Raw genomic sequence first — 24,810 nt, forward strand, 5'->3', positions numbered from 1 at the left:
GACATCGGGCGGGACAGCGGCGGCGGAACGGCGCGGCGGAGCGGCGCGAGCGAGCTCCGCTGCCCGGAGCGCCGAGCCGGCTCCTCCCCCCCCGTGCGGCGGCGCGGTGGGCGCGTCCGGAGCCGCCCGGCCGGGCGGGGCGGGCGCTGTGGCGGGCGCGCAGCGATGGCGGCGGCCGAGGTGGCGCGGCAGGTGAGAGCGGGGCCGGGCCGGGCAGGGCCGGGAGCGGCGGAGCGGCCTCGGGGGGGTGCGGGGCTGCCGTGAAGGAGGCGGCAGCGGAGGGCCCTCCTGAGGGCGCGGGGAACGGCGGCGTTGGGAACCGCGATGCGGTACGTCCGAGGGCGGGCGCCGCTCGGCCGTCTGCTGGATGCTTGAGAGCCGTCGCTCCCGCTGTGTGCGGGTTTTCCTTTGTGTTCGCGCTGCTGCTCCGCCGAGCGGGACGGCCCGCGAGGTCTTTACACGCGCTTGGCGTTCGTGCGTTGCTTTTGTTGCACGGAGCGGCTGGATGATTGCAGAGGACATTTCCAGCCTTGAACGAGCGAGAACGGATTGGTGCGAGCCTGGCTCTCGTCTGCTGTTGAACCGCAGCCAGATGCAGTTTGGGGAAGAGGATGCCACAACGGCGACGTCAGGGGAAGGGATCCGATGCCGTTCTCGTTTAATGCGGTCTGAAAAGCTGCGGTGTGGGCTGCCTGGCTTTGGGGTCTGCCTGGCTTTGGGGTCTGCCTGGCTTTGGGGTCTGCCTGGCTTTGGGGTCTGCCTGGCTTTGGGGTCTGCCTGGCTTTGGGGTCTGCCTGGCTTTGGGGTCTGTCATTTGCCCCACTGCAGTGCAGGATTTCCCGGCCTGGCTCTCGGCAGCAGCGGTGCTGTGCTGTGTGGAGGTGATGGTGCTCCATGGACGGCTCTGCATGTGTCCTCAGGCACAGCTCTGCATCCCGCTGAGAAGCAGCAATGTGTGACCCTCTGGTGCAGCAGGGTTCATCCTGAGGGCCTTGTGGAGGTTGCTGCACTCTGAGCCTTATGCCCTTTTGTGTAAACTGTTTCATGTGCAGTGCTGGAGTGAATTGTTGTAGCACCTCTTTATTTTTCTATATCGTTCTGGTATTTGTCTGCAAGAGTCAGAGCAGCGGTGTCTGTGTGGTGGAGGAGCCCTCATAAAAAGTGTGAAAATCCCCCAGAGATGGAGAGATGACGAGACAACTCCTTTACAAGGCCGACATTTGCTTTTGGTCCGAGATAGCCCCGCCTGGCAGTGCAGCGAGAGCACGTGTTGCTCTTTTTGTTCATTTAATCTCGTTTGTGGAAAACACGCTTTGCTTCTTCCTCAGCAACAACAGCCCATTCTCCTTGGGGGTCATTCTGCATGTGTGGGAGAAACAGTGTCGGTCATCCTGGGGCCATGCCAGTGCTCACACTGCCTTCCCATCACATCCCCACCCCTCACCTTTGCCTTCACTGCACGGCCGTGCCAGCAAAGGAGGTGCAAAGGCCCTAACCACCAGAGCTCAGTGGGTTATGGGCAGCAGTGGCCCCTCCAAATCCGCTTCTAGTACACAGGCTGTTGCGATGCCCCAGCCTTGCAGGCTTTGGGCTGGGGGCCTACATCTGCATGTGCCTCGTGGCTCTGTGTTTAACCTGGAGGCTTCAGCTGCTGTGACTGAAAATCGCTTTTTGCAGCACTCGTTTCCTGGCCTGAGACAAATGTGAAGCGTGCTATAACTGCGTGATAAAACCACAGGTGATGTGAAAAGGAGCATGCAGGAAATGACTTGCAGGGTAAATGCCTCCTCTGAGCCAGAGTAGTTTAACTTCGACTGTTTATTTTTCTTTTCCATCTGGATCGCACTTATATTTAGAGCTGAGGAGAAGATTTGTTCTTAATGAGAGCCCACACACCCACCCATGCTTCCTGGAGAGAGAGCAGCATTCAGACCATCTTCCAGCATGCAGGTTGAGGGCTGTGTTACAGATACCCGTGCTGGCTCTCCATCCGCAGGAAGGATGCTGTCTGCGGGCCCTGTCCTCCCATCTCTCCTCCACTGAAACAGTGTGCTCCCTTCCCAGAGAGGGAACAGCCCCACACATGTCTTTGTTTGGGTGAAAGCTGCTCAGGAAGGTCTGCAGACATGGTGCTGGCGCTGGGTAAACATTTTGGCAGGAAGAACCAGGCTGATACACAAAATATGGCTGTGGGGAAACATTTACACGTCGCAGGACTGTAAATATGGTTAATGGCTGATATCTATTTGGATCTTCACATTTGGGGGAAGAGAGCTGCACCAGCAAACCAGTAACAGTGTGAGGAGTCGTGCTCTGACAGCCTGCTGGAGTAACGCAGTCCCTGGGAACGTTTTCCTAGCCTGAAACACTGGTGTAGTTAGCAAAGGAAGGAAAACAGCACACTTGTCCCTCCAAACAGGCTTATTTATGTTAAAGCAGGGCTTTGACGGAATAAACTGAGAGTTATACCCTTCTGAAGGGTTACCTAAAGAGCTGTAGTATCTCTCGTGAGATGTGCCCAAACAGACAGCGGGGAATTTTCTGCATTTGGCTCTGAAGTAGGGTGTTAAGAAAGAAGCTTTTGATCTAGAGAGAGAAACATCTTTCAGGGGGCTGCAGGAGGGGAGCCCTGCAGATCCGTGGGGTTGTGGCACTGCCTGGCCGTGCAGACGTTGCATACATGCCCCGTGTGCTTCCCTCGACAGTGCCCAGATCTCCTGGTGCTCATGGTTGTTGTATGAATGTGAGCAGGCTTGGGCTTGCAGCCTGAGGGCAGGGCACTGCTGTGTTTGGCAGCTCGGAGGCTGCATTCTCTGCTGCTGTGCGCTGCAGCAGCGAGCTGTGCAGAGGCTGTGTTTGGGCTGTTCAGTTACCAGATGGAGGTACAGATTTCCTCTTTGTTGCTAGCTCGTTTCTGTAATCAAAGCTGTAATGTGAATTGTAGCAGGCTGATGTGAGGAGGCATCATTAATACCTTCCTTCTTTTTGCTTTCAGCGTGAGACTTGAGTCTCTCAGTGATTTCTCAGGAAACAGATGTTACTCCACCTCTCTTTTGGCCATCGTGTTTGAGTATTGAGCGTTCTGCACAGTTCAATATTTTTTCTGACAAGGCTACCATCTCATATAAAGCAGATGGGGTGTTGTATGTGTGCTGTCTGGGTTTGCTTTGGAGAAGGGCAGCACGTGCTGGCAAGATTTACAGTGTCTGTACAGATCTGTATAGCTGGCTGTACTTGGGAGGTCTTCAGGGTGTGGAGAGAGAAATGTATTTTGCATGAAAATGACACCAACTGTGTATTTTTCCTTGCATTCCAGGGTGAAGGCTGTCGTACTGTGCCCCTTTCTGGACACGTAGGATTTGACAGTTTGCCTGACCAGCTGGTTAATAAGTCAGTTAATCATGGGTTTTGTTTCAACATCCTGTGTGTGGGTGAGTATTTCCATCTGGGGAAGTTCTGTTGCTGAAAAGGGTTTCTCTGCAGCTGGGTGTAGCTTACAGGTAACAGGGTTAACAAAGTAGCTTTGATTTCAACTTCCATCCCTCTGTTCTGTCTAAGTAACCTGATTTACTGGTGCCCTGGGAAATCCCTGCTGAGGTTATGGAGTATGGCTTTCCACCAAGCAGTGAACCATAGGAATAAAATGCCTAAAATCCCACGCTTTTATTATGATCTTTATTTGCCTAGCATAATTCAATTTCATCTTTCTAAAAGCAAATAGGTACTCATGCCAGAGAACTTTGTTCTGAGGTCTTGAGTGGTTACATGTTGAGTTATTATTATGATTATTTTAGCAGAATACCAGTCGTGTTCTTAAAGCACTAAAAGCTGCTTTTTTTTTTTTTCCTTCCCCCTCCCTTCAGCACATACTAGAATTTAAAATATGCCTGGCCAAGCTGTGGCTGCTGATGGGATTGTCTGTGCTGCCATGTGTCACGTGCCTCAGCTGGGGCCTGGCTTTGCAGTGTTTGTGGGTCTTCCCCAGGAGAGGATCCCAAACGTCCCCTCCTTAGAGACACTCCTGCTGATCTAGGTGTAATCCTGTATGGTTTTCATACTGTGATTCGGTAAGGTGGGTAAGGGATTGAGGAGCATTTGACTGTGTTGGTGTTTTTGGGAGCAGGAATTTGTTGTGTAGCTGTTTGCAGTAAGCCCTGTGCTTGTGTGCCGTGCTCCCAGCAGTGCCTGGCATGATGGGAGGAGCAGGGATCTCAGCTGGGGTCAGCCCCACACCCACACCGAGGCTGCCTGTCCTGCTCTGTGGGAGATCCGGTGCAGGGTGCCAACCTGGGACAGGGACCCGTGTGCCCAGGGCAGGGTTAAGTCTGAGATGAGAGGAATGGAGTGCAGAGAGAGCCCTGCTAAATGGAACTGAGAGGAAAACTTTCCCTGACAAGGGCATTCCGGTGAGATGATAAATTTTGCTGACAAGTAGAGGTCACTGTCAGGCTGAGTCAGTAGGTGGTTTGTGCTGTGCAGGAAGGAGGTGTGACCTCGTGAAACTCTCGTGTCCCAGAGCCTGAAGTTTGATGGTATTTCCCTTTGCACACACACAGAACTGCTGTTTTTCTACAAGTTACAGATGCAGCAGCAGACGGTTCCTGTGGTTAAAGGTTCCCCTTGATGTGTGCAAAGCAGTTGAACACCTCTGCTTTCCTCTTCACAGAACGTCACTGGAATGCAGTAATTGCTTGTCCCTCTGAATAACAAGGACCCACCAAGATCAATATGCACTAGTTATTAACGTCAGTCTTTTGTGAATAGTAGCAACACAGACATGGTCAAGCCTGAATTAAAGAAGCTTTATAGAAGAGTGTAATCAACTCCCTTAGAAAAAGATCTGCATATGTTTAGTTGGGAAACTCGAGCTTTGACATGGCGTAGCAGAGCCTTTTTGAACTTGTGGAAACAATGTGAAACTCTCAGAAAGAAAGCAACCAGTCCCAGAGTCCATCTGCCATTCAGATTGCTGGGTCTCACTTGTGCAGCAGGAGCTTGGGGTTGAATTGAAAGAACAGAAAGCAAATGTGGCTCAAGGTCAACAAAACAGCAGATAGGTGAGCTGATGACAAAGGCCACTGAACAAGGCAGAAAGGCACTTCAGTGTGTTTCTCAGCAGTGTGTGGTGTTCATTGGGAAGAATCCAGTGACAGTTTTACTCTGCGCCATGCTGGAGCTGAGCCACTGATTCCTCCTGCTCCTGGTGGAGGAGCCAAGGAAAGCTGCAGAAATGGCTCTCAGCAGTGTGTCCAGATTAGGGCAGTTTTTAGCTGTTCTCCTGCTGAAAGCTGTCTCCTCTGTCAGACGAGAGCCAAAGATAGAGCAACCAAGCAAAGCCCGCAGGAGTTAGGGGCTGTGGATGGTTTTTCTGATGGATTTTCAGCGCTGCCATTTTCTTCCTAGAGCTTCTATGTTGCCGTGTTCGTTGTGTTAGTTCAGCACACAGGCTGGGGAAGTCTTTGATGGCTGAGACATTCTGTGCTGGCTGTGCTGCCCGGTGAGATGGCCGAAAGAGAAAACAACAGGCTTAGGTTTTCATTTGGTAAACTTTCTCAGTTTTGGCTGGAGTAGATTATAGCTGTATTAGACTAGCATCCCATTGAAAGTAGGAGTTTCCCCCCTCCCTCCCTCCCAGGATTTGCAAGGGATTTGTCCTAAGCAGCCTACTCAGCACAATGAGAAACCGCTATGTTGCTGGAGAAATACCTTCTCATTTCCCAGGGGTGTGCTGCAACTCTGAGGACTCTCACAAAGCGTGATTCCTGTTTTTCTCCTTCTTTCCTTTGCGTATTCAGTAGTTCCCAAACTGGACCCAATGGTTTCTGGCTTGTTACTTCCCAGCATTCAGTTTGTGCTGGAATTACCACCCCAGCCGGACTGTTTCACTGTGCAGTGAGTTCAGCCCTGTGCTGGGTCTCTGAAGGAGCCTGGAGAAGTGATAGTGCTCGTTGGCTGGGGGAAGGAGGGCTGTGCACGGGTTTCCTTGTGCAGAACTGCCATCTGCTCTCCAGCAGCAGCTCGCTGTGGAGCAATGAGATGGAGCACTTGGAGGCTGCCAAGTGATTGGTTTTGTGGTCACTGGTGCAACCAGCTGAGTACAGGGTTTCTCGAGCTGAGGAGCCACAGGTCTGTGGGGCAGGCAGCAGCAGCACGGCTGGGTGGCTGCAGGGTCTTCTGTGGCTCTTCAGCATCATTTGTGAACCCATGTTTCCCACCCCTCCTGCCCCTGGCAGCTTGGCTTTGCCTCACCATTCCGCCTGTCAGATGAGAAGAACCATTTTTTGCTCTCCATGGGAGATGGTCTTATCAGGCTGTGCTGCCTCAGGGCTTGTCCTGACAAACCTGCTACATTGGATTAGCTCCCGTTTCTTCACATGAAAGGGCTGTGCACACATAGACGCTTTCTTTAAGATGGCATTATTTGCTATCTGGAGCCGTGGTTGTCAGTCTGGGGAAGGGCAAGTGCTGCTCTCTCTTGAAAGGACTCTGCAGGGGTTCAAACGCTCCTGCTTTTGAACGGCTGAGTGCTCTGAGGGCTCTTCTGTGCTCCCGGAGAGTGGGCTGAGGGTGGTACAAGAGCTCTGAAGCCCAGAGCGAGGTGGAGGGGCAGCAGGCAGCTGTTTGTGGCTTTACCTTACCCATGCTGAGGGAAAGTAGATGGAATCACCAGACTCACAGAAGACTAAGAGGTCTGGCTTTTGCAGTTGTGTTTAGCTTGCAGGGTGCTTTGGCAGTGTTAGCTCCCCATGTCCAGAGCCTGGCTGCCCTAAAATCTGCCCTGTGCTGAAAGGCACAGTGCTACTGTGTTTCAATGGCTGTCAGAGCTTTCTGGTGCAGGGTTAACAATAAAGGTCACCATTCCTACCTTGTCTGTCCTCAGCACTTTGCCAGCCCTGCTTCAGGAGAGCAGACCGCTGGAAGGTTGCATAATGCTTTAAGTACAGTTTCGGAGATCAGATCGAAGCCTGGCATCAGGCAATAATCTCCCCGCCAAGGACACCTCTTGCTCCATTTGCGTACACTGCTGCTTTTTCCACAGTAATTCTGCCTCCCTTAATCCCCATTCATCATTTCTGGATTTTGGAGAAGATTCCGGCGCTGCTGGCTGGAGCGAGTGCAGCCGCCTTGTCCTTTTCATCAGCCCATCTGTTCCATCTGGACTCCCACCCTTCCAAGCAGCACTTGGCAGTGGTTACATCTCCCAGCCAGCAGGGAGCTGCCTCTGTGTCAGGCAGAAACTCCTGGGAGACTCAGAAATGCTCTGTTCCATCAGTTTGCCCTTCAGAATAGCACTGCTCGGTTGCGTTTCACGTGGTTCCCGTGGCTGAGTCGTTCTTGGGCAGCGGGACACACAGTGCAGAGCTTGTTTTGTGCTGCTGGCATGCACATGCTGACCTGCTGTGGTGATGGCTGGGTGTTTTGCTTTCTATACAAAGAGTTGTAGGTGTTTGGATGGGAAACTGTTGCCTCTGGAATCGTGTCTTAGCAGTTTAGATCTTCCCCTTTCAAAAGGAAAACTTCAGCGTGAATTCAAAGTTGTCTTTGCTGGCCCTGTGTAGCATGCAGGAGTATAAAGCATGCTCTGTCTTCAGCATTTGCCTCCATCTCTTCTGCACCACTGCTCCTGCTGAAAAACAGATGTGAAATTGGCTTTAAGTGGGCAATAGCTAGGAGGTTGGAGATGCATCTGAACAATGGTCTTGTCCTCAGGTGGCTGCTTTGCACCTTAAAGGGAGAGGGAGGCACGAATAAGGGGCAGCTTTCAGTGTCTTTCGCAGAGACCTCACTTACTGAGGCTCCCAGCCCCGCTCTGTGCTGCTGCTCCTCTGTCACTCGTCTGCAGCCACAGGGCTGGGTGTGGGACTGCTCCATGGGACAGAGCAGGGGCAGGAGCAGCTCCCTTGTCCCCAGGAGCCCGCTGGGGATCCATGCAGCTGGCTCCCTGCTCCGTCCCGCCCGCCCAGGCAGGAACCCTTGGCAGGAGCTCTGGAAACGCTGCCGCCTTCTCAAGCTGTTTAGATGTCTGTCTTTTCTCTCTCTCTCTCTCTCTCTCTCTTTTAACACTGCTGTTTTCCTGGAATCCCTGAGAAAGGCCTGGCGAGGTCATGCAGGCTTTCTGCTGTTAGCTCTTGAAATCCGTATCCAAACGGCAGCAATGCTTCTTTATGTTTTATGCACTGAGGGCAGTTGGTACTGTAACATCCCAAATGGGGTGGGATTGTAGCAACACACTGCTGGTGATGACTCTTCTCCCCCTGGGGCTGCAGCCAGGTTGGTGTGAGGAGCCACAGACTCGTGCACCCAACATGGTGAGGCACCAGCTGCTGGCTGGCTCCCCAGGCACCTTTGCAGCTCAAGGTGTCCACTGACTTTCTTGCTGTGTTCTGGGAAGATATTTGATTTATGACCCCAACAGATCCAGGCAGTCAGACAGCGTGCATTTCCCAGGGCGGTGGAGCTTCGCCCTGCCCCCGTGCTTCAGTCTGGAGCTGGAGAAGTTGCCTCTGGGGCCAACAGGGAGGAATCTGCCTGCTTGCGGGGGTGAAGTACAGAGATTTGGATGGGGAAGGAAGGGGAGGAGCTTCCCCTTATTGAATTGGGCATTTCATGTAACTTTGGATCTGTTTGCAGAGCTTGAAGTCTATGAAAATGAGCACTTTTCTTCTGGGCAAAGTAGGAAAATATTGGTGGCTTGGTTGGGGTCTAAGCGGGAGAAAGCGAAGAAGGGAAGGCTGCTTCAGCAAGACAGTCTCCTGGTGGTCCTGGAGCAGCCTCTACATGGTGGGTGGGGTTCAGCTGCCTGCTGAAGTTACAGCAAAAGCCAGAAGGGCAGCTCAGAAATCATAATTTCTCCAAGACACAGCAGTCCTTCCAGGGCAGCAGGACAGCCTGCTGATAGGTGCAGTGCAAAGACAGATCCTGTGGGCTTGAAGAGCTGGCTCCGGTGTCAGCGTGGCAAGGGAAGCCACCCTGTGGAATGAGCACACAGAGGTTTGTTTTGTTCTCCCTGGGATGTATCTAAAACAAATTTAAGACTGGTCTCTCAGATTTGTCTGTTCGTGCCAGATAAGGAAACAGCTCTCTGCTGATAGATGGAGTCCAAATAACAGTTAGGTGATGCAGAGCTTTTGGAAGCAGATTTTTGAGTACCGTGTAAGATGCACAGCCTCTAGTTGTATGGAAATGAGGTATAAGAGAAAATAGTCCTCCCCAGGCTAGAAGGCTGTCCCCCAGCTCAGTATATTGTGGGTGCAAGAAACCAACTGCACAGCTTGCTGTAGGATTGAAACTGACTTGGTGTTTCTGTACTGAAGCAAGCTATTTTAGTGGCTGCTCATTACAGAAATACTAACCTGGAGCATCTATTTTAAGAAATGGCAGTGGGCCCCATTTCTCCCCCCCTTCTCCTTGCCTACTGATGAAAGCAGCATCTTCTGTAGTGTATTATGGGTATCTGCAGGATTCGAACGATGCTTTCCCCTTTGCCATTTTCTTTTCATCTCTCTTTTCTAACAAGATTAATGGCCATTAGACTGTGAAATGTAATTTGCCCAGAATACAGACCTCCCATTGTACATTCCTTTCTGCTTGTCAGACGATCCCTTTGGAGCATGAGATCTGCTTTCATCTGCTACAGTTTCACCCCTGTTAGTGTTTGAATTAACAGGGTTTGCTGAAAGGGCAAGCCGTGTTGATATTCAACAAAACATTTTGACTCTTTTTCTCCAATAGGGGAAACTGGCCTTGGTAAGTCCACTCTCATGGACACGCTTTTCAACACCAAATTTGAAGGTGACCCAGCATCTCACTCACAGCCTGGGGTCCAGCTGAAATCCAGTACCTATGACCTGCAGGAGAGCAACGTCAACCTCAAACTGACTATTGTAAGCACAGTGGGCTTTGGGGATCAAATCAACAAAGAGGACAGGTAAGTGAAGAGGCAGAGAGGCTGTATCATCATGACCTGATTCACTCATGCAAGGTTTCCTTTTATGCCTCAGTTGGACCAGACTCTGCTCTCCTCTTTCCTTCTTACAAGTTTCTCTTGTCATCTTTCTGGGATGGGACAGGGAGAAAAGAGGAGGGAGGCCGTGGTGTGTCAACACTGCTGCAGCTATCGGAGCAGCTTTTCTTATGCTGTCAGAATAATTTCTGGCCCACTGGTAGCCCTCTGCCCAAATTCATCTGGTGGGGAGTATCTCTGGCAGCTCACATCCCAGCAGGGCCAGAGCATGGTGGTGGAGGAGCATGTAATTCCTCCAGGTCCTCTGCAGTGCACATCTTCACAGAGGCATTGGGATGGAGTTGCTCTGTTGTGGGTCCGTTGGATTTTCTTTTTAGTTTTGTTTAAGATGTGCTGATGTCCTTTACATTGTGAGTCTGACAGGCTCTGTATTTCAGATGGACTTGGAAGAGAGTTGCAGGGTTTTTCTGCCTTAAGAGCACCAGGCAAAGGTGGTACTGAATGGAGATGTCTTTCCCCTGCAGGAACTGGAACTGTGAGAGCAGCAAGCCATTTGGTCCTGGGTGCAAGCGAGAGTTACACACTGCTACCAATGAATCTGCATTACAATTCCTCTTAAAAGCATCTTTCTTACATTTTGAAGTATGAGAGGCCACTTTTTCTGGAGGAGATTACTCTGTAGTAATTTGTAGCCTCTGGAGCCCCTGTTAGTGGTGTTTCTCCTCTCTGCTGAGTTGTCAGTACTGTTTTTGTCAAACAGGCTGCTGGAGTCTGATATAAGACCACATCTTCTTGTCAGTGGTGCAATGTTTATATTTCTTATGGGTGAGGAGGAAGGGAGATTCAGAGAATTGGTCCTGGGAAGTGAATAGCTAACAAGCAGCTCACTTTTAAAAAGCTAGCAAAGGTGTATAATCAGTTTACCTCTGTGAGATGTATACATCTTTTTCCTTTTGTCAAAGCTACAAGCCCATTGTCGAGTTCATCGATGCTCAGTTTGAAGCCTACTTGCAAGAAGAACTGAAGATAAAGAGGGTCTTGCACAATTACCATGACACCCGGATCCACGCTTGCTTGTACTTCATTGCTCCGACAGGCCACTCGCTGAAATCCTTGGACTTGGTAACAATGAAGAAGCTTGACAGCAAGGTAGGCAGTTTTAACTGTTGCTGTGCAGGTCACCTTGCTCATGATGGAAGTGCTGCTGCTTTTCCTCTTCCAGGGCATGTCTCCCCGCATGCGTAGCCCTTATGCTGTGGCAGATGCATTCTTTAGATATATTGAGTAATTTTAAGTTTTTATAAATTGTACTGCAGACTTGGAAAAACTACCTGGAGCAAACCTCAGGATTTACCTCTCTGTTCCTCTATAGGTCAACATCATTCCTATAATTGCCAAATCTGATGCCATTTCCAAAAGTGAGCTGACCAAGTTTAAAATCAAAATCACAAGTGAGTTGGTCAGTAACGGAGTTCAGATCTACCAGTTCCCAACAGATGATGAATCAGTGGCAGAGATAAATGGGACAATGAATGTAAGTGACTCAGCACTTCCTGCTCTCTCAGAACAGTACTATCACTGTAGGGGTGGTGGCCTATATTGGAGTGTTTCTTAAATCCACTTTCCCTTTTATTTTGTGTCTTAAGAACAGAGGATCCCATTTTTGTAGTGACATCCTAGGCTAGCAGAGACTTGTGGAAAGCTACTGCTTCCCTAGCAGGCTTTTGTAGTCAGAAAGCAGATGGAGTTTAACCCCTTCCTTGTCTTAATGCATGAGCATTGAGGTACGTGCAGGAAATCAGGCAGATGGTGATGTCTGGCTGTGCAGGGCACGGACAGTCCTGTGCTGTGAATTAATCAGGTGAGTATTATCTGTCTGCTGTGAGGGGCAGACTGCCTGCAGTCTCTGTTCCACACACTGCCATTTCTCACAGGGAAGGGCTTTGCTCTCCTGGATGGATGTTTCCTGTGAAGTCTTGCTGCTGGAGTTGTCTCCTCCTGCCAGTGGCTGTCCTAGCAGCAGAGCCCCTTCACTTTACCAGCTCTGCTACTCTTGTGCACAGAATTGCTTTTCTGTTATTGATCTGCTGTTACTTAGCTGGGTCCTTGATCTGGCTTTGCCTTGCTGCTCTGGTGAAAGATATAAAGATCGGCCAGGGAGAGGTGGCTGGTTAGAGCAACACCTTCCTTTGAGGTACAACTAACTGCTGATGTGAGAGATATGTAATCCAGTCATTAAAGTCACAGTTTGGGCCAGGGTCGCTCAGTGGCCTCTCTGCTTTTGATCACTCTCAGGGTAGGAAGAGAGAATGTAAATGAATCTTCCTTCAGAGATTTCCTCAGTCCCTGACCGCATTCAGATCAAGGATTTCTGTCCCACATGATGCTCTCCCATCAGTGAACTTCCAGGATCCTGTGGCAAGGAGTCACACAGCTGAACCACCTGTTCAGAAGAACTCAACAACTTAAGTTAAACATGTTTTGAAGCATCTGGTGTTCCCAGCATTGTGGTTGTCTGCTTGTGACTCCCTAAAGACAGCAAGCTGTCCCATAGCCCTTCTGCAAGTGCATTCTGCCCATGTTCCCATTTTCCAGAAGGTTTTTTACAGTAAAACAAGTATGGGAACTTGCTGTTTTACTATTGAAGTGCAGGTCCAGCTGGAGTGTTTTGTGTTCTCTCTTGATCCAGTATGAGCAGTTGTGCAGTGTTTCAGGTCTCTCCATAAGATGATAAAAGTAGAAGTTGTCTCTCTTTGGCTATTCTGTGGGTGGAGGTTGACCTCTGCTTATTTTTCCTTCCAGGCACTTCTCCTCATAGGGAATTGCTGTCTCAGGTCGTAGGCATTCTGGGTTGTATCAACTGATGCACAGAGAGATTAGCTCTTTAAATCCTCCATTAAACTGATAGAAATCATGATTACTGGGTTTATGAGGACTGGGCAGGCTAGAATCTGAATCAAGTCAAGGCTCTTCTGCAGACCTGGAAAACTTGTATCCAAATATTGATTTTAGGGAAAACATCTACACGTGCTTCGGGTCAGGAGATGAGTCTGTGGAGGGACTGAACAGTGCAAGAATCAGGATGAAATGCGTGAGGTCTATCACTTAAATTGCCAGTTTTAATCACACTTGAAATTGTGGAACAGGAAACTTCTATCAATTGCCTTCACCTGTGTGTTTGTGCTTCTCCACAGAAAGCTTCATTGTCTTTGTTACAGATCAGCACCTTTAAAAGGTTCAAAATGCAGTCTTCCTGCTCAAGTTGTGCTTCTTGCTGACCAGCAAACATTCTAGATCAGTTACCTCTTTTTTTATTTTTTTTAAATACAGAGAAAATTGAGACTGATCTCTTGATCACTTGATGACAAGTAAAATTAGGTTTTAAAATAGGCAAACTCATTAGTTAATGTGCATTTTAGATTATTATATTAACTTGATGCATGAGGAATTTTTTTCAGAGTATTTTGTATTCAGTCTAAACAAAGAGAATACTGCCTGGTGTGACAGAAATCAATGAACTGAAGATATAAAATCTCTGCCATCATGATCAGAAGTATTTAGCCATGAACAAAGGCATCAAGTGAAGTATTTAGATACCAATTGGATAAAAACAAGATGCCCAATTTTGTTTGAAATCAATTTGGCCTTTTTGAGAATCCCACTGTGTGTATGTTTACAAGTTCAGAGATGTAGAGAGCACTTGAAAGCACTCTCCAAAATTCTTTGGATTTCCTCCTACCCAGGTTTTATTCTTAAATCATAATGCAAAAAGCGATCTCTGCTATTCTTTCATCTCCCAGTTGGCTTTTCTATTTTGAATGAATTAATTTAATCACTGCAGAATATACTCTCACTACACCTGGCAGTTAAATGAAGCCTGTGTGAGCTGCCTGTCCCACATGGTGGGAGCTGGAACTTACTTGTGGAAAAAGGAAATCACCAGCACTTTCTCCCTAGCAAAAACAGCAGCCGAACCAACGGTTGATACTGATGAGTGACCCCCTAGCAGAATGGGCCTAGCTCTGTGCTGATGTGTATCCTTCCACGTGCTGACATGTCAGCACAATTGTAGAAGTAACTGTGTGAAGGGTGCCTCACGACGCTGTGGTGCTCAGAGCCTCCTCGTGGCCCAGAACGGTCCCCCCAGACTGACCACTGAGCCTCACTGGTACTGCTGTATCCCTCATGAATGAGTTGTGAGGCCAGGGAATAAAAGCTGAAGAGTCTGTCTTGGTGAGTGTTTGCAGGCAGCTTTGCTGTTTGCCTGTATGAGCCACACTCTCAAAGTAGGAAACACCATCACTGAAATCTTTTACTTGTCCCAGCTGTTATTCACTTGTCTATGTTTTCAGATAATCTGTGGAATTAAAACTACTCTACCTATTTCTGTAAACAATCTAGGGTTACTGATTTTCTATATCACTAGCACCTTGAGGACCTTCTAATTCCCAGAACCAAGCACAGTTTAAAGGCTCTAGCTAGCAAATATCTGCACAGAACTCAGCAGAAGGGGTGAGCGTGTGGGGCTGGCAGCTTTATTTTTGAGTGTTGAGACCTTGCACTCAGCTTCTCTTCAGCTTGTCAGAAGGCTGTGTATTTCCCAGGAGCGAGCGGGGAGAGATCTCACTTAACTGCACAACAGATAGATGCAGCAAAGATAGCAGAGTTGGGGTTTGCTTGCTTGTCTGAGTTTGGGGAATGAGGGATAGTTCTGCTGGGAGTGGTTTTGGTCGAACCCAGCTGAATTTGCACTGGGCGACTCTCTTAACCTCTCTACAGAATGCAAGAACCTTCTGTATGCAGAAGTGACTATTCTGTGTCTCTGGGTCACAGCAAGCAAATTCCTCCTGTTTTTAGCTAAGTGTCAGGTACTGGTAAGGACTGTCTCTTGTGGAGTGCATGTCCTGGCTTGATGCAGTTCTGATTACGTAGGAATGAGGGTGAGACCCAGGGTGAGCCATGGGCAACACGAGGCAGTATCAGTATGGGGTAGGTTCACTGCAGCCTAGTGAATGCAGAGTCCTTCCCAGCTCAGCCAGCAGCAGACCTAGGGGCATGCACAGTGGATGCAGAAGCTGGTGAGATGCTGGAATGTTTTCAGTCCCTCCTCAGCACGGCGAAGCAAGCAGGGAGGAAAGCTGTTAATCTGCGTAGAAGAGACTTCAGTCTCCTGATCTGATAGAGCAAGTTATCTTGTGATGTGAGCTGAGAGAGTGGGAGGGGGGATAAAAACAAGAAGGCTCCAAGAAGGCTTGTTTATTGCTTCTGTGCTTGTGCAGATGTTCTCCTAAGCCACGGCAAGCCCCTGGGACAGCACCTCAGGCAGAGCCACGCAGCATGTTCGAGCTGTCACTGATGCTAGTCTTGTACTGGCTCATCTCACCTGAGACCCTGTGGCTGGGCGGATCAGCCAGGTAGAGGATATAGAGTGGTAGTGATAACAAGGTTTCCAAAGAGGATCCTCCCTTCTCCCCTTTGTCTTGGGCTCGTGGCTGGTGATTAGACTCCCTGAGATTAGTGTGTGTGTAATGAGTGTCTTGCACAGTGGCTGTGCTAATCTCTGTGTGCTATCAAGTCAGTCAGAGCTGAGAGGGACTAACAAAGGTTGCATTAAATGTGTTCCAGGCCCACTTGCCATTTGCAGTGATTGGGAGCACGGAAGAGTTGAAAATAGGAAACAAAATGATGAAAGCTCGTCAGTACCCTTGGGGCACGGTGCAGGGTGAGTCAAGAGCTGAAATGCACATGGCATGAATGGTGACGTTTCCACCAGAAGGCAGTGGACTTACTCTTGCAACAGGAGCAAGGACCTGCTGGACTCCAGTTTCTCTTGGGGGTTATCCTTTGTGTCCTTGTAATAATAAATCCTTGTGTCAGGCCTATAGTAGCAGTTTCCTCTGTTCAGAAGTGTTAAAACTATTGGAGGAGTAGCCCAGTGGGGAATATTGGAAGACACCTTTGTTTCCATCCTTCTCTTACTCCTTAATGTCTTCTTACAGTGGAGAATGAAGCTCACTGTGATTTTGTGAAGCTGAGGGAGATGCTGATCCGTGTGAACATGGAAGACCTCCGTGAGCAGACCCACACACGTCACTACGAGCTGTACCGACGGTGTAAACTGGAAGAGATGGGTTTCAAGGACACCGATCCGGACAGCAAGCCCTTCAGGTGGGATCCCTGGAGCAGGCAGGAGAGCTTGAGGGAAGCATCGTTGGATGCACCGAGCATTTGTGTGTATGTGTGTGTCCTTGAGAGAGCATACAAGAAACTAGTGTGGTAAGAAAACCTGCCAGGTCAGATAAATCTAGACTTTAGCAAACGTGTTGGCTGAGTGAGAGAAGGTGAAAGCACAGAGAGCATGCGCAGGACTGACTGTGAAATGGCAGATGTAAAAATGTCAGTGCAGCAGAGGTACAGAAAACTAGTGTTTGTTGCCAACTGGTGTCTCTGAATTGCATGACATTCAACGTACAGGAGAAGTGCAATAGCTCATAGACCTCATATACATATGTAATACACACCTGGGTGTTACGAAAGCAGTATTCGTGATGAGGGCCTGATTTGAGAGACTTGGGGGAAGTAGAGCTTGTCTTCAGTTGGATCACTGTTTTCTTTCTCTTTAGCTTACAAGAAACTTATGAGGCTAAAAGAAATGAGTTTCTGGGGGAACTGCAAAAAAAGGAAGAGGCAATGAGGCAAATGTTTGTCCAGAGGGTCAAGGAAAAAGAAGCTGAGCTGAAGGAGGCTGAAAAAGAGGTGAGGACTACAGTACTTGTCTCTACATGGTTATGAGTGGTATACTTCCAAGTAGGCAGCTGCTGCCACACACACTTTCTGCAGTGTGGTTTAGGACTTTATAAAAAAATAAAAATCTAAATTTTAACTTAGCACATGAAGGTACTTGTCCGATAGTGATTGCATATACAGGTTATTGCACCATTAAAGTGCCATATACTTTGATTCTGACCAGCAACTTTGACATGACAAAATTCCAGGAGAGAAATAGAACCCCTGATGTAAGATTCTTATATAAAAATTATACCCATGCAACTTTCCTAGTGTTGGGGAGGGGCATGAAAACACACTAATGCATTTTAAAAGGAAGGAAAGCCAATAACTGGTAATAAAATAAAGTGGATTAATTATTTATCTGTCTGTATGCAATTACACTCTCCCAGACCTCTGTTGTTAGTCTGTGCATTGGTTCCTCATTAGAGCAATGCATGGGTTGTAGGCAGAAGACTGTTTTCTGCCCTTTGCCTTTGCATTGTCAGGTCAGTGCAGGAAATGATGCAGAGTCCAGCAGAGATTTGTGGGCTGTGATCTCATGGGGTCCCTCTGCCTGAACAGAGTATCTGGTAGCCTTCCCCTCTCTTTTCTCCCTAGCTCCATGAAAAGTTTGATCGTCTGAAGAAGTTGCATCAGGATGAAAAAAAGAAGCTGGAGGATAAGAAGAAATCTTTGGAAGATGAAGTTAATGCATTTAAACAGAGGAAGACAGCAGCCGAATTGCTCCAATCTCAGGCTCAGCAGGCTGGAGGATCACAAACTCTTAAAAGAGATAAGGAAAGGAAAAAGTAAGTTTTAACCTGACAGTATTTGCTTCTCTTTGAATGTTTTCTGGGTATGGATATCTCTTTCCCAACCTATCCAGTCCTTATCAGAGGAAGCTTTGCAGACAGATACAGTTACTAGTAAGGCTGAGTGGTAGCTGGATGCATTTTACCTCTGCCTGTCATCTTCAGAAGCAGTGAGCACAGTACTAGCCTCCCTTATTGGTCACTGACAGCATGGAAGAGGATGAACTTGGTTCCATTTGCTGTGATTCCCTGCTCTCCCCTTGCCTGTAATAAAGTATAAGGTCAGCAGGAGTTCCTGCTGTCCCAGAGAGGAGTGAGTCCTATTTCAGGGCCTTGATTAGATGTAGGAAAAGCTTTGGAAATTATTCAGGGAGCATAATAGTCTTGAATCTGCAAAATGTAAGTCTCTGAAAGTGTTAGTGGTCTTAACGGCCTTATACCAAAATCTGACCTCCACAGAAACAGTGAGAGATAATGCACAGGTTTACAAAGGTTCCCCATGCAAGGGAACGGTGTGACCCTTGGCAGAGTCCTGTGCTCTGAGATGTCAGCAGTGCCTTAATGTTCTGTAGTTCCTCAAGAACAACCCAGCTGTGCAGCTGAAATAGTTTTCCACCTAGCAACAAGAAGCAGTACGTTACCCAAAATGGAGGGCTGTCCCACCTTAGTGTGTGTGCAAAGAGCAGTGTGCAGACAGACAGTGTTTATTATACCACTTTTGTATAAGCCACTCTCTGCACATCCATGAAGCAAATCCATAGTAAATCCTGCCTGTATGAGGCATTTCTAAGTGCATGGAGAACTGCTGTTAATATAAAGAATATGGCACATGCCCAGATAGCTGAGAGGACTGCTTGTCAGGAAAAATAACCCTTAACTGTTAAATTTGGAATCAAGCGAGACAGGAGAGGAAAAACCCAATAACCAGAATCAGATCCTGTTTTAGTCATTTTAGTTTTGAGCTGGAACTGCTACAATGTCAACATTCCTTTGCAGTGAGCAATTAGTGCTCCTGCCCTTTTCTCGCTTGTCCATTCCTTTTTCCACTGCGTACTTTGATTTGCCCTTTTGAATTACCTTCAGGGGGTTTTAATGTGTTTTCATACTGAGGAGCCTGAGACTGAGTGGGGCCAGGCTTCTCTCCCCAGCTTCTGTGAGGAATACACAACTGAGTTTCTTTCATGGTTACAGCTTTCAGATGTCTGCGTGCTGAGGACTGCAGACTTCTGCCCTGAGATGAGTCCAGGTCAGGGATGCCAAGAAGGGAGCTGACATGCCCTGTACTATGAGCCCTTAGTAGCTGTGGCCCAAGTCGCATACTTGTTCCTAGAAGCAGTTCTGATCTCAGAAGCACTCCTAACATGAAACATACTCCTATGAAGATGCATTGATACCATTCTTGGTGGTTAATTCTGGGGCAGTGTGAACTTTTTACAAGTGGTTATTCAGGCTTGGGAAGAAATTAGGTCACCTCTCCCTCCTCCAGGAAAACAACAGTGTTAAAAATGGCAGTGCTTTCTTTACTCTAACCTCTACAGTTGTCCTTAATGATTAATTTTGGTGTTTAGATCATAAATCTCTATAACAATCCATGAACTTCACAAGCCAGTAGCTCAACTGTGTCTTGTTTAATAGCGGCTGGCAGTACACTAGTCTTTTTCTTTCACAGATTACTCTTTTAAACCCAAGCTCAGTAGTTTGCACTAATCATGACTTGGTTTCTTTTTATTATTTTTACATCATCGTCATCATCATTAGTTCTTACATGTATGCTGTTTTACAGTTAACTGCTGTTTGGCTGCATGGTGCATGAGGCACATTGTCCTGGTAAGCGTCATTAACATATGTAGACCTCACAGTGGGATCAGTTACAGTTCCTGAAAAAGCAGGCCCTGTGCAAGTCCAGAAGCCTCTGAGTGTTATCATCTCTGTCTTCTTCTGCTTTCAACCCTTACTGTACGGGCTTTACCACGCTGTCTGTATATGCAGTTGTAGAGAAAGGATGCCATGAAGAGTGTCTTCAAAAGTTTTGCAAAGTGAAATGCAGGGGGAGTAAGCATTTGGACATTCAGTATGTTTTTACAAGGATTAGGTCCTCTTCCTTTTAAATGTTTCCAGCAGTTTGCTGGCTCTGTCTTTTTTTCTGTCTCCTTTAGAAAGAAATGAGATTCTTTAATCACGTAGGCCATGTCGATACTATGGCAACAATTGCTATGGAGATGTGATGATGGAGCCCAGCTAGCCTGAAAATCTCTTTCCTTTCTTCTCTTTCCTTCACTCCCACCCCTTCAAGTCACAGGGTTAACTTGGTTACAGTGCAGGATACAAAACTAGTTTCTATTTCCTCTACTCCCAACAGATGGTAAAGTCTGCCCAAACTAGAGTTTTCATTTATCCTAAAGCACCAGAGAAAGTGAGTGTATTGTCAATTGGCTATAGTTCATTTTCCAAAATACGAGAGATGCGGAGTGTTCAGCAGATAACCGAAAGCTCTGAATATAGACTAAGACACTTTATGACATTTTTAATAGTCCAGTGGGCTGCCCCATGGGTGGATGTTCACTTGTAGCAGACAGTGTCTGGGAGCTATGCCAAACATGCACAGTTATGGTGGAAGGAGAGGGCTGTGCTCAGGTTGTGACCATAAAGCCTGCCAGAGCACTTTGCCTCTAATTAAGGCCAGCACTGGAGTCTGGTGGGTTTTGCCAGGGCACAGGGAGTTCCCACAGGTGCAGAACTCTGTCAGTGTCCCACTGTGAGTCTGTCCAGAGTGTCTTTGTCTTCACATTAGCAGGGATATGAAATAGCTAGATAGTCATGGACAGGCTTGTAGAACAGAGAAGGGTGTCTGGAAGGGTTTGCAAACCTTGCCATAAGCATCCGCAGTGGGAAATGTCATCAACTGTTGTAAAGTGAAGGGTAATTTAAACAAAGATGTCTAAGAAATGCACCTGCCTGGCAGGAGGGTATCATCAGGGTTATTAGCTAAACTGCTAATGACAGTGGGTTACTTACAGCTGTGCAGTGTGTTTCTAAATGAGCCTTTTTAATTTGCTAATGATTCTCTGGTGAGAAGAAAAGGAAAGCTTTTAAGGGAATGTCTTGCTTCTTGACAGAGCAACAGTATCTGTTATCTAAGATGAAGACATCAGCCCCCCCAGCCTGAGCACACCTTTCTCTGAGGAGGGACATGTTGGAACAGCAGCATTTAACTATAAAACATCCTAACAACTCGGCCTCTAGGCCACCTTTACATTTTCTATCAGATAGAATCCTAACTACCTTATGGGCTGCCCTTAAGTAGGGAAAAGCTGATTCTCCAATTCCTTACCTCTTATCTCCACAAGAGAAGTGGAAGGGCAAGTACATGTTATGCTGTCAGCGAGAGGCGTTTGAATTTAATTTCAATGGGACATTGCACTTAACAGAAGAGCTTCAGAAGGGTCTTGCACTGACTCGAACTGGAGCTTGCAGTCGTCTTGAGCAGTCTGGTAGAATGAATGCCTCTGCTGCCAGCAGTAACTGTAACACAATGAAAAAACAATTCTGTGCTTTTCAGGGCCTGAATGCAGATAAATAGCTCAAAGAATAACAGTGTTCATTCTGGCACTGAGTATGAAGGCATGGCTAAACTGCAGTTGAGAGTGAACTTTACTGATTTTTGCTGGGATTGGATTGCTTTTGGCAGTCCGTGTAACTGTACACTTCTGTGTGCTAGGCTTTGAATCAAGAAATGTTCTTTGTTTCCTCTATACAAACGCAGACATTGCCTTTTTCAATGGGCATTTGTCCTTGCTAAATTAAATATGTAGACATGGTACTTTTTCAGAATTCAGAATAATACTCTCAATATTGATCCATAAAGTATTGCAGGGCCCCACTGTTTTGCAAGGATATAAATAAGTCACAGTTGAGGAGTTCTGCAGCTTGCAAAGCTGTGAAAGGATTGTTGTAGAAGAGAAATGTGGTTCATCCCACTGCTGAGTGCGTGTGTGTGTCTGCATAAAGCATGTTTTGTAGTCAAATTAAACTTTATTAACACGTAGCAACATTTCCTGTCTGTGTGTGTGTCAGGAAGCATATTTATGTTCTTTTTTTTTTTTGGTCATTAATCCATAAAGCCATTAATCTGCCTTTTTCTTTCATTTTCAGTTCGGGTTTCCTGTAGAACCTTTCCCTTCGCACCAGAAGCAAATGCCCCCACATTCGGTTAACACGCAGCCATGCCATTGTGCCCATTTGCTCACCTTTACTCATTGCTCCCCTACTGTGCTCACCAGGCTGTTCTCAGCGACAGTCCGCACCCTTGGCTGTTCTGGGTTACAGTTGTTTCTGTGAAGAACTCAGCAACAGCCTCTGTGGAACTGGCGAGAGATGCTTGTGGCTGATAACTCCCCATTCTGGTCAATAGCAGGCTGCCAAGTGCTTGTAGCATCCCCACTTCCCAGTTGTGCAGCTTTTTGTCTCTCACCTCCGTTCTGTGCGAGGCTGCATGATGACAGCAGCTGCTCAGTGGTGTGCTTTTCGTGCCTACCAGGGGTCGACTGTGAATGCAACCCAGTGTGGTGCTCTGGAGAGACTGGCTGCCCTCTCACCTTTTTAGTTTGCAGTAGCTAACCCCTCTTTACCTTGCTCTGCTGTCACATGCAACTCAAATCATTTTAAAGGACTTTTTGCCAAACTTAATGTCCTCACCAGCTTGAGGGCCTGAATCCAAACCTCAGACCCCAGGCCTGGAGGATTTTTTGAACTTGGATCCATGGTTTGCAACTAAGTGTTCTCTGAATGCTGCAGGGGTCACGAAGGATCTCTTGCCTTGTCTCCCTCTCAGTGTGCTGGGCTGGATGCACATCCTGGATCCAATCTCAGGGAAAGCTGGTCACCTTGCTGTACATACCAGTGCCTGTGAAGAAAGATGACGATGTTTCTTTGCCTTTCTTCTCAGTGATTCCAACAATTTCTGGGTTTAATGCAAAAAGTATCACCTTTAATTTTTTTATGGCATCTGTTTAGAAGAGTACAGATGTTGGCAAGTTCCTTCTTATATTTTCTATTCAGCAAAAGCCTTGTTTTAATACAAGATTTGCACTAAAAGAGGAGGTTTGCTTGTTGAGGCCAGGAGTTCACCCAGTGGCCAAGTTTGCCTGCAGGTGTCTTTTCTGTGTATTTCTGGATGAGTTTGTTTGTTTTTTTAAATAAAGCCATCATCAGACAGTGAATTCTGGTTAACATGTACTTCTTTTGTTTTTTGTTTTTTTTGCCCTTCTTTTACAGTAACCCATGGCTCTGTACTGAGTAATTATCCCTGAATACAATGGGCTGGAATGGACCTTCATTTACTTGTTAAATCGCAGGGCCTAATAAAACGTGACAGCATTTCAGCTGTGACCTTTCCATGGTGTTACTCTTGCTCTCTGCTATACTCTTGTTGTGAACCTGTCTTACTATGTACTGGTGGTTATTGTTTTTATTAAATAATGTAAAATGAGTCCTAACTTGTTTGGGACACTGCAGCTTTAATTTCTCTCTCTTTTTTTTTCCCCATACAGTTAATAGTTCCCCCTTTCTCTCAGTCCTTCTCCCGTCCAGAAAACATAAAAATAAGTTCTGTGAGAGTTATTTTTGCTGGCAAAATAACAGTGTGGTTCAAGTGTATTTATTGGTGACATTAAGACGACAACACCACCTTAGTTGGATTACCAAACAGTCAAGAGATTAAAAAGTTTTCTTCATACTTGGGGTCATTCTCATGATATATTATATCTCTTCTATTTTTTTTTCATTTTTGGGTCATGCTATGTTTGCACTTAAGGCTGGCACTTAATACGCATTTCCATTTCAGACTCGCTAGTTGTGACCCTGACCCTCCAGTTGCACTGTGTGCAGGCAGGGTGAATCTACGTGTCCTGAAACATCAGGTGTGCATGCTGGCAAACAAAAGCTCTTCAAACCCAAAACTTTTGGAAGATAAGCACATGTCAGAGCTAGCCAGGATAGGTAATGCCAAGCCACTGCTGAGGATTTTTCTAGGGAGGTGTTTTTTGGCAAGGTGCTAAAAAGCCTTACAGGCTTCTGTTGGCATTAGCAGGCTGGCTGCCCTCACTAACCAGCTGCAGCCTGGCCTTTCCCTTTTGGGCAATCATGGCAGCTAGAACTCTTGACTGCGATGTGTTGTCTCATTTTTGCTATGAATACAGTTTTATTTCCTGTACAATTCTTGTTTTGTTTTGTTTTCCTTTTAAAGCAAAGTAAAATAATGTGTTTGCTTCATCCTTTTCTATTGAGAGCCCGCTCCCCAAACCAGTCAGTGGTTTCAAGATTATCTGTTAAAAGAAGCATTTAATGCAGTTTTTGGTTATTTTAACCCACACTGCAGGTCACTGGTTGTTCTTCCTGACCATGTGCCTTATTAGAATGTAATTAAAAGTATTTTGAAAGAAAAAAAGTGTTTTACTCGTGTGATTTCCGTGATGTACTAGTGCCACGAGATACATAACCTCACAGAAGGAGGTTCCATCTCTCCTGTCAGCTGTTTTCAAGTTGCATTTCTTTTCTCTGCTTTTTGAATGTCTTTCTCTTTTTTGCTAATCTTCTGTTGTTTTTTTTTCTCTTTTCTCCCCTTTCTCTCTCTGTAGCTTTTTTTAATCTGTCTTCGCCAGCTGCACGGGGTCTGAGGGAGAAGATTGCCACTTCTAGAAGAGGTTAGGGGTCCTCTGGCTGGGGCGGGGGGGACAATTTTCAGTGTTAGTGTCTGGGAAAGAAGCTGTGTACTGGCTTGCATGGTATCAAACGAGGTGTCCTGTGATCTGTGTGACAGGATAGTGGGGGGCTGGTGGGTTACCTGTGGGTTTGGAGAACACAAATGTGATGTTTGGACTAATGACATAGCTAATACATTTTCGAATATTGTTAGGAGCTTTTTTTTTTTTCTTTCCTTAATTATGTCTTTAATAATGTAAATGTCGCGGGCTTCCACGGGGTTTGGAGCTGGGGGAATTTTCAATACGCTGTAGTTGGGTTGGTGTGGGGAACTGTGCAGAGCTAAAGGAATTAGAAACACGGTGCAACGTGCGATGTCGGCAGCCACAAAGTATTTAATTTTAACAGAGAAATAAAGTCCGAGCTGTGTGTTTTCACTGGTGTCTGTGCCCTTTCTGACCCAGCTGTGCCCGGGGCCGAGGTGACCCGTGCGCGGTGCGGGGGGGTCCCAGGGGGCGGCTGTTCCCTACGCGCCGCGTGTAGGCGCTGCGCACAGTCCGTACGCGC

The 24,810-nt window shown here is 47.2% G+C and overlaps 1 protein-coding gene across 5 annotated transcripts; it reads left to right on the plus strand.

Annotated features, from left to right (window-relative positions):
- The first annotated feature begins 130 nt into the window (after positions 1-130).
- On the plus strand, positions 131-24,680 carry SEPTIN6 (septin 6). 5 transcript variants are annotated; one of them, XM_065729714.1, is made up of 11 exons: positions 131-192; positions 3,317-3,431; positions 9,733-9,928; positions 10,927-11,113; positions 11,337-11,498; positions 15,590-15,686; positions 15,964-16,132; positions 16,588-16,720; positions 17,351-17,541; positions 19,328-19,371; positions 21,697-22,431. In XM_065729714.1, exons 1-10 carry the CDS (start codon positions 166-168, stop codon positions 19,329-19,331), a joined length of 1,281 nt encoding a protein of 426 aa, XP_065585786.1. In that variant the 5' UTR covers positions 131-165; the 3' UTR covers positions 19,332-19,371; positions 21,697-22,431. The 5 variants fall into 5 exon arrangements, with proteins under 5 accessions (XP_065585786.1, XP_065585784.1, XP_065585781.1 ...); XM_065729712.1 differs by lacking the exons at positions 19,328-19,371; positions 21,697-22,431 and adding an exon at positions 24,180-24,680; XM_065729709.1 differs by lacking the exon at positions 19,328-19,371 and having other exon boundaries at positions 22,339-22,936.
- The last annotated feature ends 130 nt before the right edge of the window (positions 24,681-24,810 follow it).

Source organism: Cyrtonyx montezumae, unplaced genomic scaffold (genome assembly GCF_038088225.1).
Source record: "Cyrtonyx montezumae isolate F1298 unplaced genomic scaffold, pur_monq_1.0 scaffold_11, whole genome shotgun sequence".
Taxonomy (NCBI): Eukaryota; Metazoa; Chordata; class Aves; order Galliformes; family Odontophoridae; genus Cyrtonyx; species Cyrtonyx montezumae.